At 36.9% G+C, this 16288-nt stretch overlaps 1 protein-coding gene across 1 annotated transcript in view; it reads left to right on the top strand.

Annotated features, from left to right (window-relative positions):
* Positions 1-15100, top strand: part of LOC103803904 (WW domain-containing oxidoreductase-like) — a gene marked incomplete at its 3' end in the record, with an annotated part of 105022 nt that extends 89922 nt beyond the window's left edge. Inside the window, exons 4-5 of the mRNA XM_009076484.1 lie at positions 11029-11214; positions 14836-15100. Of these exons, the coding sequence (XP_009074732.1) occupies positions 11029-11214; positions 14836-15100 (451 nt within the window). The remainder of the gene's footprint in view (positions 1-11028; positions 11215-14835) is intronic.
* Between the last annotated feature and the right edge of the window lie 1188 nt (positions 15101-16288).

Raw genomic sequence — 16288 nt, 5'->3', positions numbered from 1 at the left:
ACGGGTCTGGTTGTATACAGAAAACAAATGATGCAGCAGAGGAAACCTTGAGAATAACATAAATAATAAATGGGAGGAAAGAGTTACTCTGAAAAGAAATATTTAATATGAATTGGAGTAGTACTTTAGAGTTAAGAAGCCTTCCTTGTTTGAAAGTAAAACTCGGATGATTCATCTGCAAGTTATCATGCTGCTGAGATTTGATAGGAATCTTTTATTCCTATTTGGATTTGTTAGGTGTTGCAGCCTTGTCCACAGATAAAATTTGAGCTCAGGGTATATAAACACTGGTAAACTATGCCATATTCATATAAATGTATTCTAGAAAATCCTTCATCCTCACAGGAAAAAAAAAGATTTTTTTTGTTTGGACTATCTGTACTCCTGAGTTGACACAGCTGTTTCTCTTTCCTAGACATTTTTATCCATGCAGTTTCAAATAAAGCTTTGGGAAGAAGGGTTTTGCAGATTATTTTAGATCCTGCAGTTCTGTGTTTGCAGCACTTAAACTTTCCTTATGAGCAGGACAATGCTTTTAATTTTTTCTTGTTCTCATAGATTCTGTGGGCAGAATAAGCTAAACACAGTAACTTTAGTTAGATCAAAGTCATCTTTGGGAGAAGACAGAATAAACCAATATTGCGGTTTAATGTTTGATCTAACTCTTCATGGTAGCACAACCTGAACATCAGTATAATGGGTGCCCAATAAAAATTTTTTGGGGAAGCCAGCCATGTTTTAGTATTTAGTATTTCTAGCTTGTTTTCTGCAAATACGTTCACTACTGGATATTTCCACCAGGAGTGAATCTCCATCTTACTTCCTTGTTAAATCAGTGCTAGGGTTAGGATGGGAATAGGAAATGAAATCTCAGTGCACCTAAATGGCCACATTTGTTCAAGTTACTTCTTTTATAGGTATCAAGTCCTTTCTCTCTGCTAGTTTCCGGCTCAGGCAGTTCCTTGAATGTCTCTGTTATGGAAAATCAAATAAATGATCTGTTTATAATAATGTTCTGGGCTAAGATGGATTTGGCATTAGCTGATTTTTGTGCAGCTGGAAGAGTCAGACCAACCAATCTTTCATATTATGCTTTTGGATCTAAAAAACACTGAATTGAATCTTCTCTTCATTGAGTGGGCACAATGTGAGGAATGATGGTTGGTATTAATCCCTTTTATAGACAAAATGACTGCCCTCCTGTGATTGTATGCAACGTAGCATTTAAATCTAGTCAGTGTCAGTGTTGGATAGTTCAGGGTCTGTAGGGTTGGTATTTGTGTAGGAGTGTGGAATTGTGAATGTGGTACATTGGTATTTATTTCTCAGTTTAATCATCACTTATCTGAATGAAACCTGCATACTTTACAGTGGGTGACAGCACTAATGTTTCAGTTCTAAAACCTCCAAAATAGTGGCCTGTTTTCAAAGTTTACAGCCATGGTATCATGACATTTGTCTGGTCCTCATCATAAGAGCACTGCCACGATCAAAATAGTTAGCAGGCAGAAGTGAGTAGTAAAGTTACAGATGAAATTTTATGTGCATCTTTAGTTTTACAGTTGTACATAGTGCCACTTGGTTTGAATTAAAGTTATCTTATGCCAAACAGTAAGATATTAATTTAATGTTCTCAATGTTAAAGGAAAAAAACCCCAGAAATTAGCCTAAAAAATCTTGAATTACTTCAAAGATATGAAACAATGTTTGCCAACAGCTAGTACTCAAAATTTTCTGAATTGATAGCAGCAATTCACAGTTATGCAGGACTTTCAGATGTAGATCTTCATTGCAGTTACTTTCCTATACTTTAAAACAGGATTTTTTTTTTGTGGTAAGGATTGGCATATGCTAACAGTTTATTCACTTATGCTGTGTGTAGAAATACAGAAAATGCAGCAGTTATGAATTATGATTCTCCATTTGGAAGTTTAGTCTCATTTCCCTAACCAGACCCAAAATGGTCTCCTTAGCTGAGCCTCAAACTCTCAGTATATTCATTTTTCATGCTGCAAGCAGCAGCACACTGAAACCTTGCAGGTGCAATTAAGATTTCAGACCCTGCTGAAAGTTCAATCCCGAATATGATTTTTCTGCATTTTCATATGTTATAACTGACATGTTGCAGGTGCATTATTTTTAATCCCAATTGAACCATGATTAAATCATAGATACTATATGATAAATTCTGTGGATACCTATGAATACATATGTAGAAATGGGATCTGTTCAGCAAGATGTTGTGTACATAACTTAAAAGACCCAGGAAAATTGAATATATGATCTAGATGACTTGTCAGTGATGCCATTATGCTAATATGCTTAATAGTTCTGTCGTTGATGTATCTCTGTCAGAGAGATGATCATTGCCACTGCTATTGTCTTTCCAAACTTCAACATATTTTGTAATATTGTACAAATCTGTTAACTCTTTGCCATTTATAGAGTTACTTTTTGTGAATTAAAATTAGTGACAGTTGAGCTATTAAATTTTGTGTTCTCAACTGAGAGTACAGTTGGAATCCTGACAGTGCTACCGAGGCACAAACTTCTGGACAACATTGTGCATTTTGAGCTATCAAAAAATACCCACATTGAATTAAGTAGTGAAACATGCGTAGTTCAGAAGTTACTGTTGCAGACAGCACATATCTTAAATTTAAATAAGATCAAAGCCTGACTGCATTTGAAACGTACATAATAATATTAGGGTGAAACTTTTTTATTTTCTCTTTGTGGTGATGCTGTGCCTTATTAAAGCCTAGGGATTGGCTTTCTGCATAAATAGTTTTTCTTCTTTCTTCTGTTTTTAAGCTCTCGTACACAATTACCCCATTGTGGTAGCGTGTGTCAAGTCATGTGGATCCAAAAACTGTTTTCTGTATTTTATAAATTAAAATTCTTTCAAGCTTAAGCCCTTCCCCCTTTTACTGAAGGCGTTTTCACCAGATCACCTTTCATTTTGACTGCTGTATCAGGGAAATATCTCCTGCCTCAGAACATTTGTTTTTCAAGTAAAAGTCCATATTAAAATATAGGACTGACACTTCACCATAACTGTAGATATAGCTTCATCTACAAAAATATTAAATGTTTTTTAAATATTACTAACAGAAAGATTTTGTTAGGTGTTATGTAGTTTTATGGCTATAACTGTGCTGTCTAAAATTTCCCAACCTGACACTTGTCTTCGAACACTTTGCACTGTCTTCACTGTACCCCAATGAGGAAACCTTGGTGGTCCTCCAGGGGCTTTGTGCTCAGCTCACTGGTTGTTCTGGTGCCCATTTTGAGTGATATGCCTATTCCTAAAACTAAGCTGAGTCTAAGATGGCTCATAAAGTCTTGGGGCCCTGTCTTCCTAAAAAAATTCCATAAAATGCACCAGCAGTGAAGGCCCTTTTAAGTACCTAAGGAAGTAAAATATGCATGATTAACATGCCTGATTAAAATATATTCTGTCACAAATAAGGATTTTGGAGCATTATATCTTAATGGGTTTTGAGAAGATCTGTGTGTTTAATTGATGAATTCTGAAATATAAGGCTAGAGTAACTATTTAATTACATATATATTAAAATGTATTTAGTCTATTTAGTTAAAGGCATTTTAGAGGAGATAATTAAAACACTTGAAGGCAGAGTCTTCTGGCACTTGGGTAGGGAAGTGTTGCTGCTGACATGAGACAGGCCATGCATGTACCATGTGGGTCTTAATCTTAGAATCCAAAAATTTGTGTAATAGACTGAAAAGGTTGTATTTCTTTATTAGCGGTTCCCAAGGTACCAAAAATCCCAGAGGATGTCAAAGTACATTAATTTTTATCTCAGCATGGAATCTTTCAGGTCTGAATGGCAGAGCACAGCTGCTTGGAGCTTTCTGAACTTGGTTACAGCTCTATAATCTCCAGGCAAAACAGAGGAAGCAGTTGTCATTGGCAAGTGAAATGTTCAAAATCCATGAAGTGTTTTACTGTTTGAATGATCAACCATGGTCCCAAAAACATTTTCCAAGGATTTAGCTGTTTTCAATTGGAAATACTACAAATGTGTAATAAAAATAGTAATTGACCTTTTCTTTTTTTTTTTTTTGAGAGTTGTGGCTTTCTTTTTTTTCTAACAAGTACTTACTATGTACAAATGAAATTCTTATATTCAGAAGTATGTGCAGAAACAACAAATAATTCCGTGGTTATTTAAAAAATGAATGTTCCTTTATAGCTGGCTTATGCTTATTTGTGACTGCATGTGTATATGTGTAAATAATGACTTGCTGTTGGGTTTTGAAAAAGATGTAGAACTTTGAGGTAGCAAACATCCTTAGGTGAGCTGCTGAAAGAAAATTACTAGATTCTGGATATTTTCCTTGCTGCTATCTCCTAATCATCAGGGAGATTTGAAATTAACCAAAAGAAAATGTCCTTGCAAGGCATGGCAAGGAATGGAACAAAGTGCTCTTCTTACTGTGCCAGAGCTTGAGAAAAAGAAGAGGATATAGAAATTAAGTTGCAGAGCCCTATCCTGTCCCTCTTCTACCCCAGCCTGGCCCCAGGACTTTCAAAATCCATATGTATGGAGGTACTTTGAATTCCCAGGGATACAGAACTAGGAAAGATGCAACATTTTGGCAAAGGAAAACGTGGTTTCTTGGATGGATTTTGGTTTGAAATGTGGTCTTGAGTCCCTGAGGTGAGGGAAGAGCAGCACTGACACCTGTTGTTAATATCAGTGCCTTGAGTATCCTGTGTACTGTCAGACATAGGAGATTTAGGGTGAGATTATAGCTATGCAAAAGGGAATTCAGAGCTGTGGATAATGGGCCCTAAAAAGGTGAGAGAGTCCCTGGTATGAACTCAGTGGAAGGAAGAAACACACCACACATTTGTGAAACATAATTCTTCCTTCTCTTGCTGTGTAGTTACAAGTTAAAAAGCAAGTGAAAATACTAATCTTGGCCTTCATTTTTAAGTAATAAATTGTTAGCAAAAGACAGTAATTTACTGATGCAATGATACCAAACAAGAAAATGTAGATTAAAAAGTTCCTAATTTCTCAGATTTCTAGAATCATATACCATAATTGCAGTGTATAAATTGGCCAACTGTGAGAGAGTGATCATGTCAACAAATTACACCTCATCCCTGCTTTTCTTACTTTGTTTGTAGTCTTTGTGAAACACCAAGTGGAAGGAGCAATCCAACTTGGATAATTTTTGTGGGAAGGTGCTTTGGGCAGTGCAGGTTTTACTGAGGGCAGTTTGGGGTCAGCATTACAAGCATTAGTGTTGAATGTCTAAAAACATTAAATGTTTCTTTATTTAATATTTCAGCTGAAATTTATAGTTTTTGTAATAGTTGAAATTGCTTCTGTATCCCATTAAGAGGAAAAGTAGGTTTCTAAAACTTCCCTGAGCCTTTAGAGCTAAAATGACAGAATTTTTCTTTAATGAAAGATAAGTTATTAACTTCTGGAGGTGTAGAATGATGTGGGGTTATTTTAGTTGTTTTCTCCCGCTCCCCCATATGAAAGAAGAAACAATAAAGGGAAAACCATGACTAATGGCTGTTTTCTGTTTAGATCTAAATCAGTTGAGACTTCTGTTCCTTCTCCATTTATGAAATTGTACACTGAAGATTTTGTAGAGGTAATGAATAATGATTGAGAGATGGTTGACCTATATGGCAGTATGCAAATGATCTATTATGAAGACATAGGAGCAGCTGCTCATAATAATTCACATGTGTGTGGTATGAAGGAAGAATCAGAACAGTTTCAGTCCACTTCCATTAATCTCTTGGAAGTGGGGCAGAAGTATTTGCTGATCAACAGTGTCAAATCCTGCAAAGAAATCCAGTAGGATGAATTGCAGGGAATTTTCCTTGCTTCTAGCAGGAGGTCATCCATCAGGTCTCTAAGTCCTGTGTTAGTGGCTTGCCTTAAAAGAAGCCTGTCTGACAAGGATCCACAATTCTGGCAGGTGGCAATAGAGGGTATTTTTGCTGATCTTTCAGCCAGTATTTTTAGAAAAAGGGAACTTAGGCATTAAGCATTCGTTTCCAAATTTCATTGACTTAAGCAGTGCTTTTTAACTTTTTTCTTTTACATTGAACAAGTAAATATTTAGAATTTTTTGTGCCGGCATTAGATTATACATGGTTCTGAGATTTCCTGCTGCTGTCTGACTCCTGACTTAGTGATTTTCTTGTTGCTTGGTTTCCTGTCAGTGCTGCTTGTAAAACTGAGAGGGATTTCTGGAGATGGTTGTTTATCTCACCCATATTCTGGAGAGCCATAAGCTTAGTTTGCCTGCTGGATATTCCCTTTGTGCATTCCCTCACAGAAAGAAGTGCCACTTTCTGACTTTCCGAGAAAGCAACATGGATGTTCAGAGTTATGGGGTGGAAAAGTTCGGTGGGCTGTGACTTTGCTTCTTTGTGGAGGAGAAGTCACAGCTCTGCCTTCTTTACTGGCCGTGACATAGGTCTACAGTTGCTTATGGGACTTTGGGGATATGGTGAGGCCTTTTCTGTTGAATTTCTGTGTAATTCCAAACAGTGTGAACTTTTCAAATCGCTTGAGAAGTGCCCCAGATGGTGTGACATTCTGCTTCATGGGAAGATTTGAAAGTATTCCCTTTGCATAATCTCTGGTTAACTATTTCATTACGTTTGAAATGGGAGAACACCAAAGCCAAGAACTCTGTTGACATTTTGGTCGTGTTTGTTTAACCTCCTAGTGCACAGGCTACATTTGTTGAAAAATATTATTCTTACCTTTGCAAATCATCAGTAATTAATTCCCTTGGAAATATCTACTGCTGCACACAGCCAGCTTGGGAGGCTGCTGACAGATCATAGTTTTACATCAGGTGCTAACAAATTGATTATTAAATTTCGTAACTAACTGATTTATCGCAACAACTTAATTTCTGTATCTCTCTAATGTATTCACTTACTGTATTTTCAAATAGAGCAGAGCAGTTGGATTGCTTTGTTGCTTCTAATGGTGAATTGAGCACAGCATGTAAGATCTGAATGACTTCTCCAGTGCAGGGGTTAGTAAAGTATTACAGGCTTGTGAAGTGCACAGGATATTAGCTGGTTTTCAGCTGAGATACAGTTTTAATTTTTTCAGTTGAGTTACTCACAGTTAAGATTGTCCTAGTTTAGTCTACATGCTTTTTAACTATCACTAAATTGTAGTGACACTTACCAGCATGGTGAGGGTTTTCTAGAATTGCTGTGTAGTTTGCAGTGGGAGCAGTGTATTCCCAAGTCTCAGTCATGCTGTGAAGGGTAAGAAGTGGTGGCTGTACACTATGATGAAGCAGATCATGTTCAAGTCCCAATGCCTACTTAAATTGTAATGGTAGACCATGTTAACTCACTTGGTGTAAGTTGCTGCCTGAAGGCATTTTAAGGACACATAGGGGCAAATTTTCAAAACACTCCTCAGGCTCTTAAATATGGTGTTTCCAGAAATACCTAATAAGTGTCATGGTTAGAGGGACCACTTGGTAATGTTGATACCAGGAGTAAACATTATGGAAAGTTTCCTTTGTTACTGACATTTTTTTTGTTGGCCTTAGCTGTGCCTTTGATGTAGAATTACAAACTCTCTTAAACCAAGGGAGGATTTTTTCCTTGGGCTTGGGAGGAAGCCTAATGTAGATTGCAGCAATGTTTTTAATGAACCTGTGAAATCAAGGTCATAGTTCTGCTATCACTTAAAAATACTCCTGTCATAAAGCAGAGCTGTAGTGCCAGATGTGTGGTGTGAATTGTCATGTATCTTAAAAATTTTGCCCCTGCATAATGATATGTTCAGTGCTACAGAGCTCTGCACCATTGAGATTAGAATCTGTCATCTGTGGCTGAAATTCATAACTACACAGTGGCTGTTACACAGGTAATCTCATTCATTTCCTGGTGTGCAAATGGCCAGGTCACAAAAACTTAATGACAATTTTCAGTAATTGGACCTTTGTTAGCAGTCTGCAGAGAGACACTGATTGCTTAATGGACATGGATCCAAATCCAAGAGGTGGTTCTTTCTGAACTGAATACAGCCCTTTAGGTCTATTTTCTGTGGTGTTTTCTAGAGAAATACTTTTTGTGTTTAACATTTAAACCCACCCATGCTAATTAAAAATAAATGATAAAATAATAAAAATAATTCTAAAAGGGAATCTGAAACTACCTTTTCAGTCTGATAATTGTTTAAAAAATTTCTGTATTTGTTTTTATATTTCTTTGCAGATTTTCCTAATAGTATATTGTAAATAATGTTAACTTTACAGTCTCTTAAATTTTAATTACTTTCACTTTAAAAAAATGAGGAATGTGGTTTGAAAAATACAGATCTCATAAAATGGACTGAAGCATAATTTTATTTCTCTTGTAAAATCCAATTAATTGCCCCAACAATTAAAAAGTGGCTCCATGTTACAGTTTTATAATTCTAGAATCATCTTTTTAGTTAATTGAGCTGACAGATTTAGGTATAGAGTGTGTATTTTCCCTCTGGTAGTTATTTTGTAATTAGTATTAATGCAGGATGCTGCTATTTGAATAGGTGGAATATAGTTTTGGTTCATATTTGTACTGTTTCTGTCTTACTGTGATCTGTTACTTCATAATGCATATGATAATTATCAAGTAGAATGATGATCTTTTTAAAAGTGCCATATTTGCTTTGGAAGGAGTCGCAATGGTGTTTTTTTGTCTTGCTGCTGCACTCAAGTGCTGCAGTTCTAATACAGGAGGCTTTTATACCAAAAATTGCATCTATGTTGAAGCAACTTGTTCCTTTTTCCCAGCAGATGTACAAATCTGTAAATTAATTCTTCCTAGGGCTTTTCATAAACTCTCAGAAGAGATGATGAATCATCTGAAGTTCCATACCCTCTCAAGCTTCATGCAGCTTTGTTTTCCTCTTGGCAGATGCATCTCAAAAAGGCAAAACGAACTCGTGTTTAAAGCATTTCGATAAAATGTGCCTCAAAAGGTCAGTTACCTTTTAAAGAATATGATCCTGCACACCTCAGTAAATAGCCTGGTGGTGCTGTGTTGAGTGAGGCTGCAAAGATCAAAAAAAGAACTGCCTTTTTTTTTTGCCAGTTGGATTGAACAGAAGGATAGTACCTGGCCTTTATAAGGACCTTTATTTTCAGTTTCTTTTGTGGGTGTCATATGTATGTGAAGATATTGTGTATCAGTGTCAGTGACCAAAAGGCAAATCAGAAATCCAGCACTTCAGAAACTGAGCTTCCCAAAGTGCACAGAGGTATTATACTGCTTTTGATGCTTTTGGTTAAAATTTTCCAAGCTGGCACAGGAACAGATAGTAGGTTGTTAACTTCTTATTAAAGCAGAATACACTGATAACTTTCCGATGGTCTGAAAGTTGAAATTTATTTTAATAAGAAAACACAACCTACTGTTTATGCCAATCCTTATGCATCACTTTGTGTATTCAACTAAGGTGTGTTTGATTGCCCCAGAAATGTTTTTTGGAAAACTGGGCTAGCAGAATCTGGGGGTTTCAAGTGTGCCTGAAGGAAGCTAATTGTTTAGGTTTGTTTGATAACCTGAAGCTTCATATTTCACAATCTTTTCCAGAACTCCTTCTGCAGATGCTCGGAGTTGCACTTATATGTGTCCTTCAGTCATGTGGGAAAATGGTCTGACTCTGTCTCGTGTCATCTTTTGTGTGTAGAGCTCTGAGGAAGCACTTGAGAAGAACAGAGGGCAAGCAGCTATTTTTACTAATTGTGCTTCATTTATTATCTTCAGAATTAGAGTTTATGTTGAGTGTTGATTTTGTATCATGGGATTTGGGCAGTTGCAGTAGAGACATAATAGGCTGGAATGGGCTAAATAAATGTGACAGATCTTAATACTGTGGTGTTAGGATATCATGAGTATTAGTGAAGGACTGAAAGACATTCCTTGGGCCGTCATTACTTTGTGTGACTTTTCCTAATTCAGTATAATCAGGTCCAGGGATGCCAGATGCAGGCTCCCAAGCCTGAGGTTCTCAGCTCAGGTAGAGCTTGCTGAGGTCTGCTGCGTCAGGCTCTGACTCAAGGACAAGTGCACGTTATCAGTGCCAAGGTTTCCTTAGAGATGATGCAGTCTAGCAAATGCAGATCCATCTGAGGTCTGAGAACCAGAGTCTTTGCTGTGTTTCATAAGGATTTGGAAAAAGACAAGAAAGAACAGAAAGGGCGTTTGTCCTTGATCTTGCTGTGGAGGTTGGGAAGGCTGCAAGAGGTGTAGTATCCTGACATTGCACTGGAGACCTTGAGGAATTTGAAGTTTTCTGGACCTGTTTTTTTGGAATGAGAGGTATGTGACAGCCTAAGTTCTTTTTTTAGCTTAGTTTGGTAGCATCTTATGCTTTCACTTCCAGTTCCTTTATTGTGGCATTTCTGTTTAATCTGGGTTAGCTGAGTTCAATGAGGAAGGATTCTATCTCAAGGTTCTCATATGTATTGTGTGCAGATTTTCCACCAAAGATTACAGTTTCTGGAGGAAGTTTTTGTTTTTCAACTCAATCTTTATCAACTTGCAATTTTTAACAGCATACTTCACAAGCTGCAGAAGTATAAAATGTGTACATGTGTCTTGTTGCATCGCAACTTTATTTCTTAATCACTTGTCCCCTACCGACTGTGCAGATGGCACGAATAGATGTGTACCCCATATAAGAAAGTGATAGGAGTTGCTCCTCCCCTAGGAGAAGTTTCTTTTCTAAATGCTCTAAGAGGAGACAGTTTCCCAATTAGCAATTGGGAGAACAGTGATTGTGCTCTGTGGAATTTTGTCTTTTATTCAGTGGGCCATGAGTGGGACCACTGGAACCTGCCTGAACCAGCTGTGACCAGCACAGGGCAGTTCCTGCCCACAGAAACCAGCCTGCCAAAGCCCTCACACCTGCAGCCAAGGCACACCTGAGCCTCGTTCACTCAAGGATGTAATTGTATGTATTTCACTGAGATTTCCTTTTCCTGTTTTGGTTTATTCAGGCGTCTCCACATGCTGATCTGCAATGCTGCCATGTTTGGTGCTCCCTGGTCCTTGACAGAGGATGGCCTGGAGACCACCTTCCAGGTGAACCATCTGGGACATTTCTATCTTGTCCAGCTTCTGGAAGATGTTTTATGCCGATCATCTCCGGCTAGAGTTGTGGTGGTGTCCTCTGAGTCCCACAGGTTGGTGAATATTACCTTTGATTTCGCTGAAATCTTTAGTCCTTACAGCGTGAAACAGTTATGGCAGAACCACAAAAGTTTCTGAAAATAAAGGGCCTTGCTCTACAGCATTTGCCTTTGAATAACCTTTTCAAAAACAGAAGCATTACTAATGCCTGTGAATGTTTCTGGCTTTGGCTCTGTTGCTGGATAAGGCATGTTCTAGTTTTATAACGGTCTGTAGATATGTTTTTGATCATTCTTTGTGTGAATGCAGATTTTCGCTGCATTTCAGACCACTCATTGATTTTGCGAGGAGCTGGAATAATAATTGATTAAATCTGAATGGCATGACCTATATTGATTTGTCATTCAACAACTTCAACATCTTAGCAAGAAGAACGTGCCGTTATTTTAGCAGGAGAAACAATGCAATTAAAAACTGCTAGATGAAATCCAGTTGTTTTATAATGAGAAATTAGGGAATTCAATGCAGACATTAGCTGTATAATTGTAAAATGGGAAGTAGTGTAGTTAATACTTATTACAAATCTGGCCATGCCTCTTTTGGTGAATTTTTTAATTAAAATGCTAGATGCTCATCTTTTCTACTGCCAGGAGAAGTACAGATGTTGATGAGGTTTGCCTTATATCAAATGTGCTTGTGGTGTTTGTGTTAATAATTGAAAAGATGGATTTGATTTAAATAAAGTTCCTTGTGCAAAATGCATGCCCCAGTTCTGAATTTTACTGGGTGCAAGTCACTTATTACTTTCCCATTTCGTTCAGGGACTGCAAAGATTAGACCTACAATGTCCAGTTTTAAACATTACTGTTGATTTCTATTTCACTTGGTCGTGTGTAATAGCTCTAGCAAACCAAAAGGAAGAATGTGTGAGTGCTTTTTTTTTTTTTCCCTCCTGCCTTCGTATTTCTGAAATGTTTTAGTGACCCAGAATGAAGCTTATTTTTTTAATCATGTTTCCATAAAATGTAACCCCAGGGACCTGGTAGAGAGAGACCAGCCAAGGGTCGGGCTGAAACCTTTATCACTTCCAAACACAGGGGCTTATGGTATAAATGACACACTGCAGATAGATTTACTTTTACCATTTTAAATTTATGATGGCTGAAATGAAAGGAAGCAATAGAAAATGCCAGTAATAATCCTCCCCAGTGTTAAAAGACATGAAATGTCTAGTAATTAGGTGGTAACAAAATCAGGACATCCTTATCTTTGCAAATCACACCAGGTTTGCGAAAGCAAGTAGCAGAGTCCTGTTAGGAGTGAGGGAGGCTACGGAGGGCAGGCAAGATAGCTCTAGAAATAAATCTGCCAACTCCAATCACTTGCCAGATGTGGAGGGCACAATGGGATACGTTTAAATGAGCTGTTATTTAATGTGAGATTATGTTGAATTGTCAGCTGCTTGTTCCTTTTTGTGAGTTTGTATCTCTTATAGTATTTTAAGTGACATCTTTGTTTTTCACTGTATTAAGTGCTGTACGTAACTCCCATCTCTGGACATCTTTGTCTGTGTTTTTTGAAAACATTTTGAAAATGCTCATTGCTAGCTCAGTCAGATCAGCCAAGGATTATAGAAGCCCATCAAAAAATAAGTAGCAGTCTATGTTTGAATAAAATAATAAATGCAACTAGTAAACTTTCCTTTTTCTAAGGGATCCAATTAATATGTTACAGCCTATCTTATCAGTTCAACTGATCATTGTAAATAGCTGTGCTTTCCCCCCTCCCCAATCTGTTTAATGGCACGAAGTTGATGTAAGGAGTGAGTTAGGTGTTATTGGGTAGTCGTACTTTCTGACCTACTTGAGAACTCTGAGCTTTAAACTATGTTGTAAAACAGAAGTGTTGGTATCTAATTACTTCCATAAACCTTGACTGGATCTTTTTGCTGGAGTCAAGACCCCCTGTTAGGGGAAAAATAAAGCCCCACGTTTGCAGAAAATACTATACTACACTGCTCCAAGGCAAAATATTTATTTGCCTCTCTGGTTCTTTGTTCATTTCTAGTTACTTCCCTGGATTCAGCACAAATGAATTCTGTTTAAATTAAGCTTTTGGGTACTTTAAGCACATCATATTAAAATCAGAATAATAAGTAGGTTGACTTTCCTTCTGTCTTTATTTCTGTGTTGTTAATTTGGTTGTACAGCCCTTATCCTCCCAAATTCAATGAGATTGCCGACATAAGTAAGATTGACTCACATAAGCACACTTGCAGGACTGGACTCAAAATATGCCACTGTGTTTCCATTATACAGTACACACAAAGTGTTTTATTTATAGATCGTTTTTGGTGTCACAGATGATTACTTGAGGGATGAATATAGGAAAATCCTCCCAGAATAGTCCTGTTAATTTCAGAAATGTATTTTATCTAACTGGAAATTATGAAAGAGAAATTTTTTTGTTGAAATTGAAAGGCTAATTCTGCAAGACACAGAACATCCTGGATTCCTCTTGAGTTCAAATACTGTATTGCTTTTCTCTGAGCATATTATAATTCTGCTCACAGAATGAATACAGAAATTCCAGCTGATCTCTTCATTTCTGGGCATGAGATGCAAAATTAGTAAAGATATTTTAAAACATTTTTCTAGTGTGTACTATAATTATGTTTATCCCTGTTCTCCCCAGCTGATTCTGGAAATTCTGGGTATTAAAAAGAGCTTGCTAAATCCTTTTTATTTTTAGTAGCTCTTCTGAATGAAACAAAGATCTGTAACTAAATGTGGTATTATTTTTCTAACATTAAGATATACCAGTAAATTGATAAATCAAATTGTAAGAACTGGAGGGAAAATCTTATATGGAAACTTCATTTTCTTCATAAAAAAGTCTTTAAAACATTCACTACTTTGTTATTAAAAAAAAAGGGAAAGAAACAAACAGCTGGTGTTTAATGACTCTGTCAGACCCAATTAAAAAACATCAACTAGTAACTTTGATTTGTGTTCAGCCATGCCATGGGTATACTTAAAAACATTATACTCTGCCAGAACTCATTTTGGCTTTGTTTACATTTATCTTTTAAACATATAAGACTATTGATGGCAAGTTACCAAGGTTATAACCCTTTTATATTCATCAATTTTTAATCTAAAAAAAAGTCTAAGAGGCAGTGAGACTCATCCATAGTTACTTGAACACTTAAATGCAAGTGTGCTGTATGTGAGCACTGGATGAGATGATCAAGGGAGGGGAAGAAGGGGAATGAAAGGATGCTGGGTTTCTCTGCTTCTAATGCAGAGTTATTTTATCCTACATTATTTCCTCCAGGTTGATTGTGCTTTTATGCATCTGTGGGAAAATCTTTTTTTTGGATTTAAAATAAAGTGATTCGTAAGTTACATGCAATGCCTTTACATCATTTAAGTAGTTTTTGACTTTTTATTTATCACTTATTTTTTCTAATTATCCAGTAATTTTGCTGCCATATTATGTGGGACGATTTCTTGGGTCTCAGGCAATTTCCAGTAGACGCTTTCAACTGCTAAATAAGCTGTTGTTTTATGTTGGTTCTGGCCAAGTTCTACTCTGTTGTCTACATTTTATGCTGCTCTTAATGAGAGTGAAATTAACTCTGGGGTGTCTAAGGCATATTTACTGTTTTTTAGATTTACAGAAATTAAAGACTCCTCTGGAAAGCTTGATTTCAGCCTGCTTTCTCCATCTAAGAATGAGTATTGGGCTATGTTGGCCTACAATCGCTCCAAGCTTTGCAATATACTATTCTCCAATGAGCTGAACCGACGCCTTTCTCCCCACGGGGTGACATCTAATTCAGTCCATCCTGGAAATATGATTTACTCCTCCATTCATCGTAACTGGTGGGTGTATACCCTGCTGTATACCTTGGCTCGACCTTTCACCAAATCCATGGTAAGTGAACACTTCTAAGTATTTTACACATCTTCATTTTTTCAAATCAGGGGAGAAAAGTTGTAAAAATCCAGATGTATGTATCTGCTTTGGCCTATTGCCTTTTATAACCATGACTCTGATTTTAAAGCATCGTGCCAAGATAGTGCTCTACAAGTGGATTCTTCAACCATTTTAGATTTATTTCGTCAATCTTCAGTTGAGAAACCTTCTGAGATGGAGTGTATGACTTCCTTGTTTGAATATATGATTTTCACTGTGATTAAGGATGTTGTATGTCTTCATTGTGGGATAGAATCGAGTAATTTCTCTGCTCAGTATACGTAAAACATCAAAAAAATTGCTTTGGCTTTTAAGTGGAATATGTTGACTGCATTTTTTATGTAAACAGATGCCCTAGTTAGAAAAGATACTACAGACATTATTAATGGCTGAGGGAAAGTGCTTTCAGTGGTAAAAGCACCTTCATTCATATTTTAAAAAAGGCAACAACCCAAGAATTTTCTTGATTCTTACAAAGTGCTGAAGACAATGAGTGTTTTAGCTTTGTCTCCATTGGGTTTTGGACTGGGACCATGACATAATGAAAGGCTATGCAAATCTTTCATAGCCAATGTTATGAGTCTTCATTATATAAGAATTTGCAGCATCTCCAGTGTTTGAAGGGGTTACTCTTATCCCCTGAACCTCTAAGCCTGGTTATTTATAAGGAGTCTAAAGTATTTTTTAGCATTTTTAACCTTATAGACTGTTTCTCATTCTTTTTTCACTGACAAAGAATGGTATTCCCAAAAGAGGAGCAGGGAGAAGGAGTCTCCTTTGAATGTTTGCAGCTATGAATCAGGGAATCTCATCTAGCCTTGGCAATTTGTTCAAGCCCAAACCAGAGCCCTTTCACAGAAGACTTCACTGCTAACAAGAGTGATTGTGGTGTAGCATAACTGTCTCCCTTAGCTGGTGATACAGACCAAATTAATTGGTTTTATTTGAAAATGATCAAAGAGGAATTGAGGCAGAGGGATCCCTCCTTAAGCAGCTTAATCTACTGCATAGCCTATAGTAGCTGAGCAAAGTAGTAGTGGAACCTGTATGTATAGTGGCACAAAAGAATTTCTGTGTACATTTCATTATCACTGAGATAATGAAATTCATCTTAATTTATACTGGGATAATGTATGTGGAAAACAC

The sequence above is a fragment of the Acanthisitta chloris genome, unplaced genomic scaffold, assembly GCF_000695815.1.
Source record: "Acanthisitta chloris isolate BGI_N310 unplaced genomic scaffold, ASM69581v1 scaffold13016, whole genome shotgun sequence".
Classification (NCBI taxonomy): Eukaryota; Metazoa; Chordata; class Aves; order Passeriformes; family Acanthisittidae; genus Acanthisitta; species Acanthisitta chloris.
Note: the sequence above shows the minus strand (reverse complement) of the source record. Positions and strands in the feature narration are given on the sequence as shown.